At 47.5% G+C, this 22,587-nt stretch overlaps 1 protein-coding gene and 1 pseudogene across 1 annotated transcript; one reads left to right on the top strand and one right to left on the bottom strand.

Annotated features, from left to right (window-relative positions):
* The first annotated feature begins 7,610 nt into the window (after nt 1-7,610).
* RAN (RAN, member RAS oncogene family) lies at nt 7,611-12,940 on the top strand. Its single transcript, XM_039471891.2, has 7 exons — nt 7,611-7,713; nt 8,170-8,215; nt 8,416-8,500; nt 8,583-8,708; nt 10,144-10,331; nt 10,874-11,044; nt 11,143-12,940. Exons 2-7 carry the CDS (start codon nt 8,180-8,182, stop codon nt 11,185-11,187), a joined length of 651 nt encoding a protein of 216 aa, XP_039327825.1. The 5' UTR covers nt 7,611-7,713; nt 8,170-8,179; the 3' UTR covers nt 11,188-12,940.
* Nucleotides 12,941-14,269: 1,329 nt separating this feature from the next.
* LOC101031408 (proteasome subunit alpha type-1-like) lies at nt 14,270-22,185 on the bottom strand (annotated as a pseudogene).
* Nucleotides 22,186-22,587: the final 402 nt, after the last annotated feature.

Genomic DNA, 22,587 nt, shown 5'->3' with positions numbered 1-22,587 from the left:
GCTGGAGTGAAGTGGCTCAATCTCAGCTCACTGCAACTTCTGCCTCCCGGGTTCAGATGATTCTCCTGCCTGAGCCTCGTAAGTAACCGGGATTACAGAAAAAGGCATGGGGCAGAGTCTTCCCTGGAGATACCAGAGCACCACGACCCTGGCACACCTCAATTTCAGGCTTCCACTCTCCTATGCTGTGAAGAATGACTTTCTGCTATTTTAAGGTGCTGGGCATGTGTATTTTGTTACGGCAGCCCTGAGAAGGCCACGCTACCATATAATTATCTGATGAATAGCACAGTTATGTTGCACTGGGTGCTGGCACACCTCAGATGAGTCAATCCATTAAAAGTACATATTGAAAATGGCCCACAATTTTTGAAACCCTAAAAATAGTACTGAAAATATAACTATATAGTGGAAAATGTAATAGGTATATTTTGAAACTCTATGTCTGTGAAGTGTCGAAGGCATCTCTCAACCTTTGAGAAGTTCTATTCTTGTTTTTTTATTATGTATATATATATATTATATATACATATATATATATATATATATATATATAATTAATTTATTTATTGAGATGGAGTCTCACTCTCTCGCCCAGGCTGGAGTGCAGTGGTGTGATCTCCGCTCACTGCAACCTCTGCCTCCCGAGTTCAAGCAATTCCTCAGCCCCCAGACTAGCTGGAATTACAAACACGTGCCACCACGCCTGGCTAATTTTTTTTTTTATTTTTAGTAGAGATGGGTTTCACCATATTTGTCAGTCTGGTCTCGAACTCCTGACCTTGTGATCTGCCCGCCTCTGCCTCCCAAAGTGCTGGAATTACAGGTATGAGCCACCGCACCCGGCCTATTTTTTTATTTTTTTGAGACAGAGTTTCACTCTTGTTGCTCAGGCTAGAATGCAATGGCATGATCTCCGCTCACCATAGCCTCTCAAGTTCAAGCGATGCTCATGCCTCAGCCTCCAGAGTAGCTGGGATTACAGGCATGCGCCACCAGGCTCGGCTAATTTTGTATTTGTAGTAGAGACGGGATTCTTCATGTTGGTCAGGCGTCTCGAACTTTTGCCCTAAGGTGATCCGCCTGCCTCAGCCTCCCGAAGTGCTGGGATTACAGGCATGAGCCACCGTGCCCGACCAGTATGTTCTTTTTTATACAGAGTCTCACTCTCTGTCACCCAGGCTAGAGTGCAGTGGCATGATCTCAGCTGACTACAACTTCTGCCTTTCGGGCTCAAGCAGCTCTCCTGTCTCAGCCTCCCAAGTAGCTGGGATACTGGTACATACCACCACACCAGCTCACTTTTTTATTTGTTGTAGACATGAGTTTCACCATGTAGCCCAGGCTGGTCTCGAACTCCTGGCCTCAAGTGATCCACCTGCCTAGGCCTTCCAAAGTGCTGGGATTACATTTGTGAGTTACTGAGCCCGGCCTGAATTTTCTTTAATGCTGTATTTTTCACCTTAGTAATCATCACTATTTCATAGATGTTACTTAATTCAAAGGTTCATTTTCTCTGTTTTATTCAATGTCCCAGTCTCTGGAGAGTGCCTGGTACACAGAAGTTGCTCAATTAATATTAATTAGGTGGACGAACTAATATATCCGTGAATTTTTCATTCCTGTATCTTCGACTCAGTAGAGTTTTCTAACTCAAACAACTCAGGGCTCAGGCAGATAAGCAAACATGCACAACAGCCTGAGGGTCAGATGACAAGGGGCAAATGGCTTGAGGCCTGTGTCTGAGATTCAGCAGGAAATGGCAGGCAGGGTGCAATGGCAGCTGGCAGTGTCTGCCCTGTCTGTGGGGGCGCGGCTATATACCTCCAGAAGGTTGTAGCCACGCAAGAAATGAGGCTCAAGGCCTCTCAATCTTATTATGATTTTCTTTTTTCTTTTTTTTTTGAGATGGAGTCTAGCTTTGTCGCCAGAGCTGGAGTGTAGTGGCTTGATCTCGGCTCACTGCAACCTCTGCTTCCCAGGTTTAAGCGATTCTCCTGCCTCAGGCTCCCAAGTAGCTGGGACTACAGGTGCGCACCACCAAGGCCACCTATTTTTGTATTCTTAGTAGAGATGGGATTTTACCACGTTGGCAAGAAGTCTTGATCTCTTGACCTCGTGATCAGCCCACCTCGGCCTCCCAAAGTGCTGGGATTACAGATGTAAGCCACCAAGCCTGACCCATTTTCTTTTTTTTTTTTTTTAAGACAGAGTCTCACTCTGTTGCCCAGGCTGGAGTATAGTGGCGCAATCTCAGCTCACTGCAACCTCCGCCTCCCAAGTTTAAGCAATTCTCCTGCCTCAGCCTCCTGAGTAGCTGGGACTACAGGAGTGTGCCACCATGCCCAGCTAATTTTTTGTATCTTTAGTAGACACCGGGTTTCACCATGTTAGCCAGGATGGTCTTGATCTCCTGACCTCATGATCCATCCACCTCAGCATCCCAAAGTGCTGGAATTACAGGCGTGAGCCACCACGCCTGGCCTCTTATTATGATTTTCAAAGGAATCCAGATACCTGGATTTTATGTGAAATACCCTTATCTTTTATATCAGTTATCTATTACTGTGTAATAAAGTGAATGGCTTGAAACAGCAATGAACCCTTTTTATCTCACAGTTTCTGTGTGACTTAACTGGATTCAGGTCTCATGAAATTTGCAGGTAAGGTGTCAGCTAAGGCTACAGTCACCTGAAGATCTGACCAGTGCTGGAAGATTTGATTTCAGGATGGCGCACTCATGTGGCTAGCAGGTGTTCTTGTTTTGTTTCGTTTTGCTTTTTTGAGACCGGGTCTCTCTCTCAGGCTGGAGGGCAGTGGCAGGATCATAGCTCACCACAGCCTCCACGTCCTGGCCCCAAAGCAATACTCCGGCCTCAGCCTCCTGAGTCGTTGGTCTGTGGGCGCATGCCATTGTGCCTAGCTAAATTTTTTTATGTTTATTTTTTGTAGAGATGGTCTGACTATGTTGCCCCGGCTGGACTCAAACTCCTGGGCTCAAGCGATTCTCCTGCTTTGGCCTTGCAAAGTGCTGGGATTACAGGAATGAGCTGCCACACCTCGCTGGCTGGCAGGTTTATACAGGTTCTTTGCAGGGGACTTCAGATTCTTGTCACAAGAACCTGCCTGTAGGGCTGTGTCTGTCCTCATAATATGGTGACTGGGTCCCCACAGTGAGTGATTCTAGCCACAGAGCCTCTGTGACCTAGTTTCCAAATAACACACTGTCAATTCTGACATATTCCGCTTGTTAGAAATAAGTCACCAAGTCCAGCTCACACACAAGGGGACATTCATTGGAATCAACCTTTTCAATGGAGGGGGATCAAAGAATTTCTAGACATAAAACCATCAAATCTTAAAATGCTGTCAGTGAGCTCAGATACAAATCATGTTGTGACCTACCCAGCACAGGTCAGACGACAGCCTAGAAGATTCTGTTTACTATGGGTCACCGAAGAGTACACTCAGTACTGTTCTGACCTTTATTTTATTTTATTTTATTTTTTTTTAAATTATTTAATTTTTTATTTTTTGAAACGGAGTTTTGCTCTTGTTACCCAGGCTGGAGTGCAATGGCGCGATCTCGGTTCACCGCAACCTCCGCCTCCCGGGTTCAGGCAATTCTCCTGCCTCAGCCTCCTGAGTAGCTGGGATTACAGGCACGTGCCACCATGCCCAGTCAATTTTTTGTATTTTTAGTAGAGATGGGGTTTCACCATGTTGACCAGGATGGTCTCGATCTCTTGACCTCGCGATCCATCCACCTCGGCCTCCCAAAGTGCTGGAATTACAGGTGTGAGCCACCGCGCCCAGCCCTAATTTTTCTTTAAATTAAAAAAAATATTATAGGCTGGGCATGGTGGCTCATGCCCGTAATCCCAGCCCTTTGGGAGGCTGAGGTGGGTGGGTCACCTAAGGTCAGGAGTTCAAGACCAGACTGGCCAACATGGCGAAAACCAGTCTCTACTAAAAATACAAAAATTAGCCAGGTGTGGTGGCGCACACCTGTAATCCCAGATACTCTGGAGGCTGAGGCAGGAGAATTGCTTGAACCCAGGAGGTGGAGGTTGCAGTGAGCCGAGATTGTGCCACTGTATTCCAGCCTGGGTGACACAGTCAGGCTCTATCTAAAAAATAACAAAATAAAAGTTAAAAAGATTATAAACTATTTAAAAATTTTATTAGAAACTTAAAAAAATATAGAGATGGGGCCTCACTACGTTGCCCAAGCCGGTCTTGAACTTCTGGATTCAAGTGATCCTCTCACCTCAGCCTCCCAAAGTGCTGTGTTTACAGGCATAAGCCACTGCACCCAGCCCTTATTTTTAAATTAAAAAAAATTTTTTTTGAGTCAGGGTCATGCTCTGTTACCCAGGCTGGAGTACAGTGCATGCAAAGATTAGTCTTTGCCATGAAGTACCATTATTAACATTCAACAGACCTGCGTATTTATTATTGTTATTAGAATACAATGCTGCTGTGTCTCATTCCTCTTCCTGCGTGTAAAAGGGTCAGGAGTAATTCATTCACCCAGGAGGCACACACACCCGTAATCCAAACTACTTGGGAGGCTAAGACAAGAGGTTCATTTGAGCCCAGGAGTTGGAGGCTGCAGTGAGCTATGATCATGCCCCTGTACTCCAGCCCAGGCAACAGAGCAAGACTGTGCCTCTGAAAACCAAAAAAAAAAAAAAAAACAAACAAAAAAAGAGTAATTCATTCAATATTTCAATAAATATTTTTTAAGCATACATTATGTGACAGGCACTATGCTAGATACTTTGAATATCATGACATGGCATGTCACTTATTTTAGCAAAGGAATGAAATATTTAAAAACAAACATGTAAATAATTAAGCAGTATGTTCTCAATAAGTGCTCTGAAGAAAATAAAATGGGTGCTGAGGTGGCAAAGGCCTGGGGGTGGTCAGAGGCCTGAAGGGTGAGAAGGAGCCAGTCAGGCCAAGATGTGTGGGGAACAGTATTTTGTTTATTTGAGGCACGGTCTTGTTCAGTTGCCCAGGCTGGCGGTGGTACAATCATGGCTCACTGCAGCCTCCACCTCCCAGGCTGAAGTGATCCTCCTGCCTCAGCCTCCCAAGTAGCTGGGATTACAGATGTGTGCCACCACGCCAGGCTAATTTTTAGTAGAGATGGCGTTTCACCACAGTGCCCAGGCTGGTCTCTTCAGATCTCAAGTGATCCATCCACCTCAGCCTCCCAGTGCTGGCATTACAGGCATGAGCCACTGCACCTGGCCAAGGGAACAGAATTTTAAACAGAGGAACCAGTATGTGCAAAGGTCCTGTGGTGGGAACAAATTTGGCTGGGATAAGATATGGAAATGCTTGTGAGGCTACAGGGAGAGGCAGGAGCCGAGGTGGGAAAGGTAGAAACGAGCTAGAGCCCATGGGACCTTCCTGGCTACAGATTTCATGGATCTAAGTGAGACAAACAGGAAATGACTGCAGGGTTTTACAAGCGGGGGAGGATGGTCTGACATGGTTTTAAAAGCTCACTCTGGGCCGGGTGCGGTGGCTCACGCCTATAATCCAAGCACTTTGGAGGCCAAGGTGGGTGGATCACCTGAGGTCGGGAGTTCAAGACTAGCCTGATCAACATGGTAAAACCTCATCTTTAAAAAAAAAAAATGCATATATATATTATGCATTCTCCACTTGCCAGGTTCAAGCCATTCTCCTGCCTCAGCCTCCCAGGTAGCTGGGATTACAGGTGCATGCCACCACACCCAGCTAATTTTTTGTATTTTTAGTAGAAACGAGGCTTCACCATGTTAGCCAGGCTAGTCTCAAACTCCTGACCTCAGGTGATCCGCCCACCTCGGCCTCCCAAAGTGCTGGGATTACAGGCGTGAGCCACTGCGCCTGGCCTATGTATTAATTTTTGAAGACAGGGGCTTGGTCTGTCTCCCAGGCTGGAATGCAATGGTGCGGTCATTGCTCACTGCAGCCTGGAACTTTTGGGTTTGAGGGATCTCCTACCTCGGCCTCCCAGAGTGCTGAGATTACAGGTGGCCTAGACTTTATAAAGCTATTATCACTTCTTTTCTCGACATTATCCTTTTGACATCTATCTAACCTGTTCAGACGGATGACCATCTTTCCTTTTCAATGTTCTATACATTCAATGTTGTGCACACGCATGAGGCATGAGTTTCACCTCAGGGCTTCTCCCTAGAAACGGAAATCCAGGGTCACAGCAACGGGCATTCCCGTTTTGCTGTTCGATTCTGCTCTCCCAGCAGCAGCGTCGGAGAGGTGGCTGGCGTTCCCCTGGGTGTCCTGGGGGAGCTCGGACTTGGGTTTCCAGCAGGCCGGTTCTCCCCCACCTTGTGCGCAGTTTGCGTCACTGGGGTTCCCAGCGGACTCCCCTGCAAGTGTGCTCGTGACTGCAGGGCGGACCCTCGGTCCCTGGGGCTCTTTCCCCACGGGGAACTCTTCTGAGGCGCTTGACTGCGCTGATTTGGGCTTTTATCTGTCCGCATGTCGGCAGGGGCGCCCAGGAAGGCACTGTGGGTCGGGGTCCCTCTAGCTTAACCTGGCCTGGGCTCTTAACAGCTTCAGCCCCACGGGGCTGGGAGCCCCAGCACTTCCTCATTTCACCCCCGATGGTAACTAGCGCTGGAAGACCCGCCCATATTGCCAACAAAATTTCCTCATTTTGTTTGTAGGACGAAGCCGCCATGGCTGCCGACCTATGAGACGCCCCGGGAAGGGGTGCTCTGGCCGGGCGGTGACTGCATCTGCAATCCCAGCGCTTTAGGACGCCGAAGAGGGCGGATCCCTTGAGGCCAGAGTGGGAGACACAGTGAGATCCTGTGTCTCAATTTAAAAAAACAAAATGAGCCCGGATGTAGTGTGCGCTTGTAGCCCCAGCTACTCGGAGGCCGAGACCGGAAGATTGCTTGAGCCTGGCAGTTCGAGACCAGCCTGGGCAGTACAGCGGGACTCCGTCTCCAAAGAAATAAGTACCCGTTTTTCCGCGTGGGCGCATCCCTCTCTGATGCCTCGCTCTCCAACTGTCCCCGGGCCCGGTGGCGTGAAGGCTAAGCTCTGGGCAGACAGAGGCGCGGGCTGACCCTGGGGGACCCGCCTGGGATCCATTCATTCATTCATTCGTCCTGTCACCTACCAGTCCTGCGCTCACCTGAGCGCCGCCCTACGCCCCAGGACCCTCACCCCACGGGGCGCAGACAACGGTAGGCTGGCCAACGCCTGGAAGCCGCATGCCTGACCGCGTCTGCCCGAGCGAACCCCGCCTCCCGCCGGGGAGGCCGCAAGACCGCGCCTGTCCGGCCGCGCCCAGCATCTCCCGCGCAGGAGCGCGCCGCCTCACTGTTGGCGCATGCGCGCCCGGGAGCCCGCCCTGGGTGTCGGCGCACGTGGGGCCCGCGGGTCGGCGCGCGTGCGCGCTCCCGCCTCGCCCTCCCACGCGGTCCACCGCTCCTACTGCCCCACCCTACGCTCTGGGACCGCGGGAGCGGCCGACCGAGCCGGGTTGCGTGCGTGCGCGCACGCGCGGGCCACGTGGGCGGGCGCCGCGCCGTTGCCCCCGCCCCTCGTCAGCCCCGCCCCGCGCCGGCCCCGCCCCTGCTCGCGCGCCGGCGTCGGCTGCGTCTCCGGCGTTTGAATTGCGCTTCCGCCATCTTTCCAGCCTCACTCGGACGGGCGCGGAGACGGTTCTGGAAGGTAACGACGCGGCCGGCCGGGCAGGGCCGGGCGGGGACGGGGCCCGCGGCGGGGGGACGGGGGCCGCGGCCGGGGTCAGGGCCCGGGCTGGCGGCCGGCCCCGGGTCAGCGAGCGGCTGTGAGTAGGTGGGTGGCGCGGGCCCGGCGGGCCGGGGCAAGAGACGGGCGTGGGGTCGGCGCCCGCCCCCGCGGACCTCGGCTTCCTTCTCCGCTCCCGGCCCGGCCCCGGCCCCAGGCTCGTCTCCATCCCGATCCCTCCGTCCGTCGGTCCTCTGGTCCAGCCGCCCCGGATGCCGGCCCCGCCCGCCGCCTTCCCGCTCCCAGGCCCGGCCGCCATGGCGCCGCGGGCGGGAGGCCTTTGTGGGGCGGGCACGTGGGGCGCGGGGGGCGCGGGAGCGGGGCCGCCATGGGCTGCGGGGCCGCGCGAGCGCTCGTCTCCGTCCTCTGCCTCCGCAGGAACGCCGCGATGGCTGCGCAGGGAGAGCCCCAGGTCCAGTTTAAAGTAGGTAACCCTGCGGGGCGGGAGGCGGCCGGGCCGGACCGCGTGCGCCTCGCGGGTCCCTCCTCCCGGGCCCACGATGGCCGCAGCGGGCCCCGCATCCCCATTCTTTGTTTTAAGTGGTGGCGGTTACCGTTCCGTGACTCTGGGATCTCGAGAGGTGAAGTGTTTGGGGTTTACTTCCAAAATGTGTTCTCCAACAGCTTGTATTGGTTGGCGATGGCGGTACCGGGAAGACGACCTTTGTGAAACGTCATTTGACTGGTGAATTTGAGAAGAAGTATGTAGGTATGTGCGGGAACGCCTTGTCCGTGGACATGGGTGAGAAATGGGTGAAGGCGTCCACTCAGTGGCATCGTTTCCGTTTCAGCCACCTTGGGTGTTGAGGTTCATCCCCTAGTGTTCCACACCAACAGAGGACCTATTAAGTTCAACGTGTGGGACACGGCCGGCCAGGAGAAGTTCGGCGGACTGAGAGATGGCTATTACATCCAAGGTGAGCGCCGGTAACTTGCTGAACCGTTTTTGAGAGGTTTTGTGTGCTTCAGGCTTCAAGGTTATAGACAGTGAGGTCTGTTCCAACAAACAGTGCTTAATACTGTAATGGGAATTGTGTCATTTTTGGGTTAAAAAACGTGAGCTTCAGGGAGTTGACCACCATTTTGGTGGCAGAGGAGAAAATTTTATGAAAGTTGTGTCATTTGCATGCTGTGTCATGCTAGGCATGGTTTAGGAAAAACTGTGACTTAACACTGGGTATATGTCATCGTTTAAAACGATAACAGACAGACTGTTAGAGCACTTCAGTATGTGAAAACAGGTTCATGTATGTATGTTGGCGTAGTGATCAATGATTGTTTCTACTCCATTAAAAAACACCAGACACTAGACCAGCGAAGATAGGGATCTTAGCAAGTGTTATGCAAGACTAGCTGATTTCTTGTTAAATTGTTTGTACTAAGTTGTGGAGAATATTTTTCTCAAATAGATTGATTTTAAAAATTGCAAGGAAAACGTTCATTATACCAAAAAGAGGAGTAAAGGAAATACTCGTCTCTCCTGGAGCCTCACTTTGCTGATAACACATTATTTGGAATCATTCCATGCCTTTTGTTTTCCTTTAGCATGTAGAATAAACACAAGAGTTTCCCCCTAAAAATCCTTTAACCAAAAAGTTGTGGTTTCTTGCCTTATCAACTATACCATAGCTATCCCTGCAGGTGAATATGTAGACTCTATTTGGGTTTGTTGTTATATTTTGAGACAGGGTCTCTTTATGTGGCCCAGCCTGGAATGCAGTGGTGTGACCTCAGTTCACTACAGCTTTCTGCCTCCTGAGCCAAGCCATCCTCCCACTTCAGCCTCCTGAGTAGCTGGGACTACAGGCACAGGCCATTATGCCTGACCAATTTTTTTTTTTTTTTTTTTTTTGGTAGAAATGGGGATTCATCATGTTGCCCATGCTGGTCTCGAACTCATGAGCTCAGGTGATCCACCCACCTCGGCCTCTCACAGTGTTGGGATTACAGGCATGAGCCACATGGCTTGGCCTGTCTGGATTTAAGACAGGAATATTTCCTGGTATAGTCAGCCATGCCATTTAAAGACCTTCTGAAGAATGTTTTTCCAGGCCCTACCCTCAGAATATGACAGCTCAGTTCTCCAGAATCTCACTTAACCATTAATCTACTTGAGATACTTTTTGGGATGAGGATACTGTTAATGGTGAAGTATATCAGGGAGGTTTGACAGGGTCAGCTCATCTTGCTTAGGAAGAATTGTGAATTAACATTTTTAGAATTGAAAGTGAAGGAAGAGAGCTAGGAGACTCAGTGGGTCTAAGACTGTTAACTATTTGACTCCTAGACTGGTTCTTAGCATGCTTCACTTGTGTAGTAAACTGTACTAATTACCACAAATGTTCCTTTCAGCCCAGTGTGCCATCATAATGTTTGATGTAACATCCAGAGTTACTTACAAGAATGTTCCTAACTGGCATAGAGATCTGGTGCGAGTGTGTGAGAACATCCCCATCGTGTTATGTGGCAACAAAGTGGACATTAAGGACAGGAAAGTGAAGGCAAAATCCATTGTCTTCCACCGAAAGAAGAATCTTCAGGTGTGTGAAAATTAAAACTTCCTGAGTTACTTCTCAGAGGAGATGATACGTAAGACCATGAAATTGACCAGTCTATATGTTATATATGGAAATAATTTTATACATTTTTATTGTTTTTAAAGACTGATAGAGATGGGGTTTCACTGTTGTCAGGGTTGGTCAACTGAAGTGTGTGTCTTTTGTTGTTTGAGACAGGGTCTTGCCCTGTTGCCCAGGCAGGAGTGCACTGGCATGAACATAGCTCACTGCAGCCTTGAACTCCTGGCTCAGGCAGTCCTCCCACCTCAGCCTTCTGAGTAGCTGGGACCACAGGCACTCGGCACCACGCCCACCTAATTTATTTATTTTTTGGGAGATGGGGTCTTGCTCTTTTGTCCAGGCCTGATCTTGTACTCCTGGCCTCAGGCAATCCTCCTACCTCATCCCCCCAAAGTGCTGGGATTACCGGCATGAGCTGCCGTGCCCCACCAAGAATCTTTTTCTTATCTTGGAATGTTCTAGGAAAATCAACTTTAAAAACTAATTTTTACTTTTTTAAACAGTACTACGACATTTCTGCCAAAAGTAACTACAACTTTGAAAAGCCCTTCCTCTGGCTTGCTAGGAAGCTCATCGGAGACCCTAATTTGGAATTTGTTGCCATGCCTGCTCTCGCCCCGCCGGAGGTTGTCATGGACCCAGCTTTGGCAGCGCAGTACGAGCACGACCTCGAGGTAGTGTGGCCGCACGGCTGTCCAGGCAGTTCTGTTTGGCTTGCTGATTCCTGGCAGTTTTGATCTGGAGTGTTAACAGCTTTCCTCTCTTCATCTAGGTTGCTCAAACAACTGCTCTCCCGGATGAGGACGATGACCTGTGAGAATGAAGCGCGAGCCCAGCGTCAGAAGTCTAGTTTTATAGGCAGCTGTCCTGTGATGTCAGCGGTGCAGCGTGTGTGCCACCTCATTATTATCTAGCTAAGCGGAACATGTGCTTCATCTGTGGGATGCTGAAGGAGATGAGTGGGCTTCGGAGTGAATGTGGCAGTTTAAAATATACCTTCATTGTTTGGACCTGCATATTTAGCTGTTTGGAACGCAGTTGATTCCTTGAGTTTCAGATATGAGACTGCTGCAGTCACATCACAATATTCAGTGGTGAAATCTTGTTTGTTACTGTCATTCCCATTCCTTTTCGTTTAGAATCAGAATAAAGTTGTATTTCAAATATCTAAGCAAGTGAACTCATCCCTTGTTTAAAAGTAGCATTTTGAAACCACTACAATAGAGACGTTTATGCCATGTTAGTATTCGGATTGCCCTGCTGTCACTGAATTTGAAATCTGTTAGGTTAATTTCTCCCTATGTCTGCTTTTTATTTTTGTACATTTGAGCTGTGTCTCACAAACTCAGCATGACAGGTCAACAGACTATTTGGTTGAGTTAAATGGTGTAAATATTAGTGCAGTTGAATTAAAGCAATGTCTGTTCCACCTTCATTTTGGCTAGGTAGGGTCATCTTGTGAAGAACCCGCTCATGATTTGTGACCTGTCAACAAAAAATGTGGTTTGTACATACCAGATAGATATTTTAAGGGTAATACTTGGTTTTGTTTTATGGCAAAAGTAATGTTTTGATAACTTCAAACAGGATGGAATGTCTGATGATGGGAGCTTGGGAATTCTTGGTGTTAAAAAGTAGAAATTGTGCACTTTCTGTTGGAATGTCAGATGCTTAGTGTAAAGTTGATACTCAAGGAAAATGGTCCATGTTTACCCGGTTTTCAGGTACTGCCGGACTTTCAAGATGTCTTAACATGAAGTTCTTAAGCAGTACACACTATACTGTTAGTTTTTTTTTTTTTTTTTTTTTTTGCCCTGAGGATTTGTTTGTAGGGCAGCGCAGCGGAGCAGGACAGGGATGACATAGTAGGAAGGTGGAGCAGTGGCGCAGTGGCGGGGCGGGTGGGGGCTTCTCCGTAACAGAACAGCTTGTGAAGCTTTTTTATCAGACTAAACATTTAATTTATCTTGTATATTTTCCACATTTAAAAATGAATTAGGTCTTTATCCTAATCAGGAGTTCGAGCCCATCAACGCTATTCTTGTAGCAGTTAGGAATCTTAAAAATAGGAGCTATTTTTTCCTCATGCAGTTACTACTATAGTCCAGTTTACCAAAGTTTTCTTTAGGTGTCTGATATCTGGAGATGATTATTTTCCTACCTTAAAAGGTGTAGAAAGGATCACTTAAATATATGGAAAGATGAAATAGGTGAAGCGGAATGAAGTTCTGCTTACTGTATTAACTGGCAGCAGTCCTCGAGTGTCTTAAGATCTGAATTGCTGTGTGTGTGACACTACTCAGAACCAGCTTCTAACCGGCCTGTGTGGGATGGGAAGTTTTTTCCCATAATTGGGATGAAACCTTTCATTCAGATATCTTGAACTTAAGGTGTATGTGTTCGTAACCTTGTGTAGAATGCGAGTGGTGTTGACATTCTGGATCTTCTATGTAACAGTTGAAATTTGGAAGTGATGTCACTTACCTGTCTAACATGGTGTGGGAGAGATTTACAAGTCATTTATTGGAAGAATAATTGTTGCAAAATATATTGCTTCTACTTTGCCTGGATTTTCTGAATCATCTCTAGTATTGCTTTAGGAAATAGTGAATGGTTAGCAGAAATTACCTTTTGTGGGTAGGGTGGGGAGGGGAGGGGGTCAATTCTATCCTACAAATGGGAACATGCTCTCCATTTTTTGAAGTCTGGTGTCTTAACGGGGGAGGCTTTAAAAGATTTATGCAAAGTTACTGCATACTAGTAATAGCTCGTTAGAGCAGAGTCACTAAGAAAAAGCACTTTATGCAGGGGTCTTGTCTGTATATCATGTGAAATAATCGGTAAATTGGTAGTGGTAGTGTTGGAGAGCAGCTTCAATTTGTGTCAGAGCCAGTTTTTGAAAAACTAGGATGGGGTTTTTTGATCATATCAATCATAAAATGTCTAGAGAAGATGAGACTATAAAACAGCCTCCAAAGAGGACTGGTTTCCTGGCTAACTTCACCTGGAGGAATTCAAGGACAGAGAATTTCTGGTTTCCTTTGTAAAACAAATCAGGAACACAAAGTGACCTGCCGAGCTAAATGGAATGAGGGGGATTCAGCTTTTCTTGCCAGCAATCTGTCAGACATCGTGTATAACGCCTTCTGCCACGTTGGTGCTGCGGGTATCCTGCCCAGCAAGATAAAAATAGGAGACAAGCTCTCCCTGTCCAGGACAGCACCCATCCTGAAAGCAGTACCTTTTACCCTTCAAGCTGAGGGCGCGGTGGGGAGGGAAAGTGCGCCTAACCACTTGCCTTTAGTTAAGGGATCAGAGTCCTGTTCAGAAAGCCAATCTGGTGTGCCTCCCTGCTCCACGTTTACTACCAGGCCTTGTACACTGGTCACATGCATCCGGAGATGACACCTGTGTGCAAGCTGCTTTTCAGAACATGCCCCTTCCTGAAGGCGGTCCCACCGCGAATGCTTTAGCTTCTTTAGGCTTCACTCACTGGTGTCTTTACCTTAGGTGAGTCAGATGTCCAGCTGGAGACGTCACAGACTTCCCTCTGCCCTAGTCAGCACGGCACATCTGCAGTTGGAACTTTGCCTAGTCGAATTGCCATGAAGGCAAGGGCCCTGTCTCTGCTCTCATGTCCCCAGTGTTGATTAAATGTTCTGTGGGAACCTCAAGAGAATTTGGGGGTTAGAAATGGTGGGATTGATGGAGGTAGGTGGAGAGGAGAGAACAAGGCGGAAGGTCGCCCTGTGGCCACCGCAAGGCCTCATCATCCAGCTCCTCGGCGGACTCATCCATTGAGTGAGCAGCCACTGGGAATGCCAGGCGCCAGCTTCTCCAGTAAGTGTGAGGTGTGAGCTGCTGATACTCGCTGTCAGGGTCAATTTTTGGTGATGAAACTATGGGTCAGGCAGGTGGTCGTGCAGCAGCCGCCCCCCAGGCGTGAAGGATGGGAACCACGTGGCTGGGAAGCGCAGCTCGGAAGCCAGCGGGCAGGGAGCTGGGTGGGCAGCGCCGTAGGTCTAGGGGAGAGCACCTGCTTTTTGCCTCCTCCCTCTCCAGATGTCTGACCTTTTCCCCACCAAATGAAGAAGTCACACTTGCCGTGTATTAGAAGTGTGGGAATTTGGGTAATGAAAAGACAGGGTCGCCACAGCTCCCCCACTAGAGGTAACTTGTTGACATTTTGTCATATATCCTTTCAAATGTTTTCTAAAAAGAGGATTAGACTGGAACGCTCTTTCGTCACCATGCTTCACTTTTTATCACGGGCTTTTCTGAGTCAGTGAGTTTTACAGCGCTTTTCCTCATTACCCAGTGATCCAGAGCGCAGCCGGGCTGTCGTTTACTGTGGCAGCCTCTTGTCAGATGGCTTTTCTGTCTCGTCCCACTCATCTGCGTGCTGCTTGCAGAGTGTGTTTAACTCTTGCAGGGAAGTTTATTTCCAGATGTGACGTCCCCACCCTTTTTCTTCCATGCCCTTCTGAAGCTGTTGTTTGTTACTTTTGTTTTTGAGTCAGAGTCTTGCTGTGTCACCCAGGCTGGGGTGCAGTGGCAGGATTTTGGTTCACTGCAACCTCAACCTCCCAGCCTCAAGCAATCCTCCCTCCTCAGCCTCTCGATTAGCTGGGACTACAGGTGGGCGCCACCACACCCAGATAACTTTAAATTTATTTGTAGAGACGGGGGTTTCACCATGTTGCCCAGGCTAGTCTTGAACTCAGCTGAAGCAATCCTCCTGCCTCAGCCTCCCAAAGTGCTGAGATTACAGATGTGAGCCACTGTGCTGGCCACTGTCTGTTACTTTAAACTTCTGAGGGTGTGCCCTGCTTCATAAATTCCTAATAGATAGAAAACCAAACTTATTTTTAAAAATAGACTCTTGGTGTGTGTGTGTGTCTGTGCATGTGTCTGTGTGTGTGTATCTGTGTGTGTCTGCCTCTGGGTATGGCTGTGTGTGTGTGTGTCTCGGTGTGTATGGGTGTGTCAGTGTCTCTGCATGTCGTGTGTGTGTGTGTGTGTGTCTGCATGTGTCCGTGTGTGTGTGTATCTGTGTCTGCCTCTGGGTATGGCTCTGTGTGTGTGTGTGTGTGTCTCGGTGTGTGTGTCTGGGTGTGTGTCTCTGCATGTCTGTGTGTGTCTGCATCAGTGTGTGTGTGTGTTTCTGGGTTTGTGTGTGCACGTCTGTGTGTGTGTATGTTGGTGTGTGTGTGTCTGCATGTGTCTCTGTGTCTCTGTGTATCTGTGTCTGTCTCTGGGTATGGCTGTGTGTGTCCGTGTGCCTCTGTGCCTGTGTGTGTGTGTGTGTGTGTGTGTGCATGTGTCTCTGTGTCTCTCTGTGTATCTGTGTCTGTGTCTCTGGGTATGGCTGTGTGTGTCCGTGTGCCTCTGTGCCTGTGTGTGTGTGTGTGTGTGTGTGTGTATGTCTGTGCATGTGTCTCTGTGTCTCTCTGTGTATCTGTGTCTGTGTCTCTGGGTATGGCTGTGTGTGTCCATGTGCCTCTGTGCCTGTGTGTGTCCGTGTGCCTCTCTGCCTGTGTGTGTCCATGTGCCTCTGTGCCTGTGTGTGTCCGTGTGCCTCTCTGCCTGTGTATGTGTGTGTGTGTGTGTGTGTGTGCTGATTTTCACCATGTGAGCTTCCACTTTGCATTCTCAGCATTGGCCATGGTGGAAGAGTCAGAGCACATGCTGAATTCCACACGTTTTATTACATGGCTCCCTTCATGCTGTTTATTTTACACATTCCCATTTATGGCCAGGCCCAGTAATCCCAGCATTTTGGGAGGCCGAGGCAGGAGGACCACTTGAACCCAGGAGTTTGAGACCAGCCTGGACGACAGTGAGTTCCCCATCTCTAATTTTTCAGAAGTAAAAAAAAAAAATGTATATTAAAAAATCCACTTATGTTTTCAGAGACGTGCAGGTTAGTGTACCCTCCTCCGCTTTTCACGTGCTCACGTTCTGTGATGCTCCAATTTGGAGCTCAGAAAATACCGATTGGCAATGTTGGATTTGGACTATAGGAACAAATTATAGGGAAAAATAGTGTTAACCAAAGGAAAATGTCATAACAAGGAGGAAACTGAAAGCCTAAATTGCAAAAATAAAAAGCACATAATGGTCCAGCTCCCAGTAGGTCCAAATATGAGAATATATTAGAGATCAGTTGGTTAATTAGAGATGGCATCTCTCATCCAGGCTGGAGCGCCATGGCGTGACCATAGCTCCCTGCAGCCTCGACCTCCTGGGCTCAAGCCATCCTCCCTCCTCCCGAGTAGCTAGCTCCACCACGATGGCACCCCTACACTCCAGCCTGGGTGACAGCAAGACCCTCAAAAAACAAACAAACAAAACTGAACCACACTGCTCCAGTGTGGCCTCCTCTCAACCAGTCACATCTACAATGACCTCTTTCCAAATAAAGGCACATTTTGAGATTAAAGGGGTTGGGACTTGAACATGTCCTTTTGGGGGACACGGTTCCACCTGCAGTTGTGAGTGTCCCCAGGCTTCTGATCTCTAGAAGCGTGTTGTGACATTCTCTGCTGTCTTGGGTTGCACGTGCGCCAGAGACTCTCTTGGCTGGACACACAGACACGCACAGAGCTGAATCGCTGGATCAAAAAGACATCTGCAACACATGCCCACCCAAGGAATGTTACAACATGTTTCCCAGTTTGTAACTTATCACTTAAAGTCTTCCGATTCACAAAAGTTGTTCATTTTAATATGGTTCAATTTATTGATAGTTCTTTTAGTTCACGTTTTTATGTTTAAAATATCCTTTTCTGTCCCATAGTTGATACTCACCCACATTTTAGGATTTTTTTTTTTTTTTTTTTTTTTTTTGAGACGGAGTTTTGCTCTTGTTACCCAGGCTGGAGTGCAATGGCGCGATCTCGGCTCACCGCAACCTCCGCCTCCTGGGTTCAGGCAATTCTCCTGCCTCAGCCTCCTGAGTAGCTGGGATTATAGGCACGCACCACCATGCCCAGCTGATTTTTTTGTATTTTTAGTAGAGACGGGGTTTCACCATGTTGACCAGGATGGTCTCGATCTCTTGACCTCGTGATCCACCCGCCTTGGCCTCCCAAAGTGCTGGGATTACAGGCTTGAGCCACTGCTCCCGGCCTATACTAGGAATTTTTAAGTTTTGTTTTTGACAGATGAACCTTGATTTATCAGGAGTTGGTTTTTGCATATAGTGTAAGATATGGATTTTTTTCCTTTTTCTTTCTTTTCTGAGACGGGATTTCACTCTGTTACTCAGGCTGGAGTACAGTGGCATGATCAGGGCTCACTACTGCCTCGCCCCTACAGGCTCAAGCAATCTTCCTGCCTGTCTCCCAAGTAGCTGGGAGTACAGGTGTGCACCACCACGCCTGGCTACTGGCTAGTGTGTGTGTGTGTGTGTGTGTGTGTGTGTGTGTGTGTGTGTAGAAATGGGATTTCACCATGTTGCCAGGCTGGTCTTGAATTCCTGGGCTCAAATGATCTGCTCACCCTGGCTTTCCAAAGTACTGGGATTACAGGTGTGAGCCACTGTCCCCAGCTGTAGATAGGGGTTTGATTTTGTTTTTTCTTTTGTGGATGACCAGTTTTTCCAATTCCAGCCAATGAAGGGTTCCTTCTGTGCTGATCTGACATGCCATCCATGGTACATCCCATGGACACATCCATAACATGACTCTGTTGCTGGCCTCCCTGTTCTCTTCCATTGGTCAACATGTCTTTTCCTGGGCCACTATTACACTGTTTTAATTAGTTACTCTAGGTTGGCCTTAGTGGCTCATGCCTGTAATTCCAGCACTTTGGGAAGCCAAGGTGGCTGGTGGATCACTTGAGTTCGGGAGTTCGAGACCAGCCTGGCCAACATAGTGAAACCCATCTCTACTAAAAATATAAAAATTAAATGGGTTTGGTGGTGCATGCCTCCACATGTAGCTGGGATTACAGGTGCCCACCACCATGCCCAGCTAATTTTTGTATTTTTAGTAGAGACAGTGTTTCACGATGTTCGTCAGGCTGGTCTTGAACTCCTGACCTCAGGTGATCCTCCCACCTCCACCTCTCAAAGTGCTGGGATTATAGGCGTGAGCCACCATGCCCAGTCTCTAGTATAATTTTGAAATTGCAACTACTTTTTATCATGAATATCTCTAAACATAACCAGAAGAAAACAACATCTATTGGAATGGTGAAAACTCAGGATATTGACAACATCAAATGCTGGTGAGCATGTGGAGCAACAGGAATGTTCCTTCATTGCTGGTGGGAGTGCAAATGGTGTGGCCATTCTGGAAGACAGTTTGGCAGTTTCTTATGAAACTAAACAGTATCTATGATATAATTCCTCAATCCTATTCCTTGGTATTTACCCAAATGAGCTGAAAGCTTAGGTTCTCACAAAACTTCCACCTGGATGTCTATAGTAGCTTTCTTCATAAATGCCCAAGCTTGGAACCACCCAAGATGTCCTCTAGTAGGTGAAAGAATAAGCTGTGGTACATCCAGAAATGGACTGTTATTCAGCCCTGAAAAGAACTGAGCCATCAAGCCATGGAAAGACACCGGGGAGACAAATGCACTTTACTAAGTGACACAATCTGAAATGTCCACAATACGAACTATATGACATTCCAGAAAAGCCAAACTACAGAGACACTATAAAGATCAGTAGTTGGGGTCTAGGGAGGATGAGTGGGTATCATGCAGAGGATTTTTAGGGCAGTGTGTAATGTTATTACAGGGATACATGTCATTTTACATTTGTCAAACCCCACGAAATGTGCACCACCAGACTGAACCCCAACGTGAACTGTGGGTGATAATGGTGGGTCACTGCACGTGTATCAGTTATCACAAATGGAGCACTCTAGGGGATGCTGATATGGGGGAGGCTGTGCATATGTAGGAATGTGCTGGAATTCTCTACACTTTGCACCCAACTTTGCTGTGAACCTAAAACTGCTCTTAAAAAAGTCTATTTAAAGTAAAACAACAACAGAGTAAGATTTCAATATAAATAAGTCTGTTATAAAATAGAGAACACCCACCAATGGATAAAAGTCAAGATTCTTTTGGTGAACAATTTATAAGTGAAGTGACTTACAAAACTTGTTTTTTTGTTTGTTTGTTTGTTTTTTTGTTTTGAGGTCAAGTTAAAGCCATCGCAGAAACAAATAATGGCTCTGCCAGTCTCCAAAATAAGCCATGTGGGTAGAGATCAAATCGTTAATAACTTCGGCATTTCTGTGCATAGAACCAGGGAAGTAATGTTTATAAATATATCTGAATCTTGAAATGTCTGCCCCTAATTTAGGCACGTTGAAATTGCTGCATTGAATTATGGAACTATAATAGAAGCCTTTGCAACCTTTATTTTGTTTACTGATCCTATTTACAGCAGAGGATCAGAAAAAATAATGTATTACCATCTAGTGGAACAGTTGATTGTCATAGTGATAGTAGACCATGGCAATGATGTGTATTTAGTAGAATAGCTGACCGTGATGGTGATAGGTGACCGTGACACTGACGTGTGTCTGGCGGAATAGCTGACCATGATGGTGATAGGTGACCGTGACACTGACGTGTGTCTGGCAGAATAGCTGACCACGATGGTGATAGGTGACCGTACGTGTGTCTGGCGGAATAGTTGACCGTGATGGTGATAGGTGACCATGACACTGACGTGTGTCTGGTGGAATAGCTGACCGTGATGGTGATAGGTGACCGTACGTGTGTCTGGCAGAATAGCTGACCGTGATGGTGATAGGTGACCGTACGTGTGTCTGGCAGAATAGTTGACCGTGATGGTGATAGGTGACCGTGACACTGACGTGTGTCTGGCAGAATAGTTGACCATGACGGTGATAGGTGACCGTGACACTGACGTGTGTCTGGTGGCATAGCTGACCGTGATGGTGATAGGTGACCATGACACTGACGTGTGTCTGATGGAATAGCTGACCGTGATGGTGATAGGTGACCGTGACACTGACGTGTGTCTGATGGAATAGCTGACCGTGATGGTGACAGGAGAAAGCTATACTGTCTGTCTTCTCGGGAACATCTGTAGAGCATGTTTGGCTAATATTTCTCTTAATGCACATTGGAACTATGCCATGCTGTTCTCCCTAACCCTACCTGACAGCACACGGCTGGCACACATGACTTAGTCATTAAAACACTGAAGTAAAAAAAATTACCATTTTAAGTGTACAGTTTGGTGACATTTGGCACAGCCACAATGTTGTGCAAACACAACTATCTAATTCCAGGACATTTGCTTCGCCCCCAAAGGAAACCCCGTGCTCATTAACTGTCACTCCCCTGTCCCCCTTTCCTCTGCCCCGGCAACATGAATCTCCCTTCGGTTTTTATGGATTGGCTTATTCCAGACAGTTCATACAAATGAATTCATGCAATGTGTGGCCTTTTGTGTCTGGCTTCTTTCATCAGCCTAATGTTTTCAAGATTCATTCACATTGCAGATGAATCAGTACTTCATTCCTTTTTTTCGTTTTTCATTTTTTTAATTAATTTTTTTTTTTCAGAGACTGGAGTCTTGCTATGTTGCCCAGTGAACTCCTGGCCTCAAGCAATCCTCCCACCTTGGCTTCCCAAGGTGCTGGGATTACAGGTGTGAGCCACCCCACCTGGCCTAACTTTTTTAATTTTATTTTTTTAACTAGGAGGCGAAACAATTTTATTTCTCAGTTGTCTTTAAAACCACAAAGATACCTATTTTCTTCATATACAAACAGTACAGATACCTACACACTTTAGAAAATGATTATACAGATGCTGTCCAAGAAAAATGTATTCCATGATCTGGTTTCAGGGAGGTTGCTTGGAAAAAACTCACCTCCGGACTGATTCCTAAAACATAGCAGTCCACTGCTCTGCAACTTTTGGTTCAAAGTATTTATTATTGTCATCAATATGTGCACCTGCCTTCTTACATATTTGATAGTGCATATATTTTCTGGCTCATCACCTCATGTTCCAGGGGTTTATTCTCCTTTTCCACAGGTGCATCAGCAGGTTGAGCAGCTGTGCCTTTCTCTGTGGCCTTTCTCCAAGGCCTTCCAGGAATGGAGACACATCATCATCATCATGGATTGTAAACTCCACGTCTTTACCAACAGTTCCAATGGAAACATTCTTTGTAGTTAGGTCCTGTTCTGCAGGAAGTGTCTCTTTTATTTTTTTTGAGATGGAGTCTCTCTCTGTCACCCAGGCTGGAGTGCAATGGCACAATCTCGGCTCACTGCAACCTCTGCCTCCCAGGTTCAAGCAATTCTCTTGCCTCAGCACCCCCAGTAGCTGGGATTACAGGTGTGCACCACCATGTCCAGCTAATTTTTTTTGTACTTTTAGTAGAGAAGGGTATCACCATGTTGGCCAGGCTGGTCTCAAGCTCCTGACTTCAGGAGATCCACCTGCTTCGTCCTCCCAAAGTGCTAGGATTACAAGCATGAGCCACCAAGCCCAGCCGGAAGTGTCTCTCTTAAGGCACGCAGACCATGTTTATCCAGTTCCTTTAAATTGCACTCCGTAAATTCAGACATATGTCTCTCCAAGTAAGTACGAGCTGATTGCAAACAGTCAAAATAGTTACCAGATAGACAGGTCTGGAAAACGTGAGGGCCCATATCCTCATAACCAGCAATGAGCAGCCCAACACCGGATGATCTCTTGCCTTATCGATGTGTTGGTGTCTGGGTCTTGCTTCCAATTAGAGGTAGAAGATGAGACACAGGAAGTGGTCTACCAATACAAATCGGGAATCCAAATACTCCCGGTACATAAAATTATGTCACAGTCAGCCCAGGCTGGCCTTGAACTCTCAAGCTCAAGCAATCCACCTGCCTCGGCTTCCCAAAGTGCTGGGTTTACAGGCACGAGCCACCAAGCCTGGCCCGGTTCTACTTTTAATGCGCTCTCCATATGCCTCCATTGAATCCTTTCGGAAATTGATATGTAACAAAATTCAGTCACGTGCACAAATACCTTTTCTTCATTTTGATAGTTGTACTGTATTGACATTGTCAGAACACACAGCTGTGACATCATGACGTCACTCTCGCCCTTACAGGACATGTATGTTTCATGCTAACCAGCAGCCTTCGCTGTCTCTCCAGTCATTCAGATTGTCTGAACAGCAACATGGGATTAGCCATTTGGGGTTAATTTTCATACCTATTGTGCC

Source organism: Saimiri boliviensis, chromosome 7 (assembly GCF_048565385.1).
Source record: "Saimiri boliviensis isolate mSaiBol1 chromosome 7, mSaiBol1.pri, whole genome shotgun sequence".
Classification (NCBI taxonomy): domain Eukaryota; kingdom Metazoa; phylum Chordata; class Mammalia; order Primates; family Cebidae; genus Saimiri; species Saimiri boliviensis.
The sequence above is the reverse complement of the archived record's forward strand: the minus strand, read 5'-3'. Positions and strand labels throughout refer to the sequence as shown.

Coding starts and splice junctions, on each gene's coding strand:
- RAN (XM_039471891.2), top strand. CDS start 8,180: ATGGCTGCGCAGGGAGAGCCCCAGGTCCAGTTTAAA. Junction 8,216..8,415: donor AGCCCCAGGTCCAGTTTAAA/GTAGGTAACCCT, acceptor GTTCTCCAACAG/CTTGTATTGGTTGGCGATGG. Junction 8,501..8,582: donor ATTTGAGAAGAAGTATGTAG/GTATGTGCGGGA, acceptor TTTCCGTTTCAG/CCACCTTGGGTGTTGAGGTT.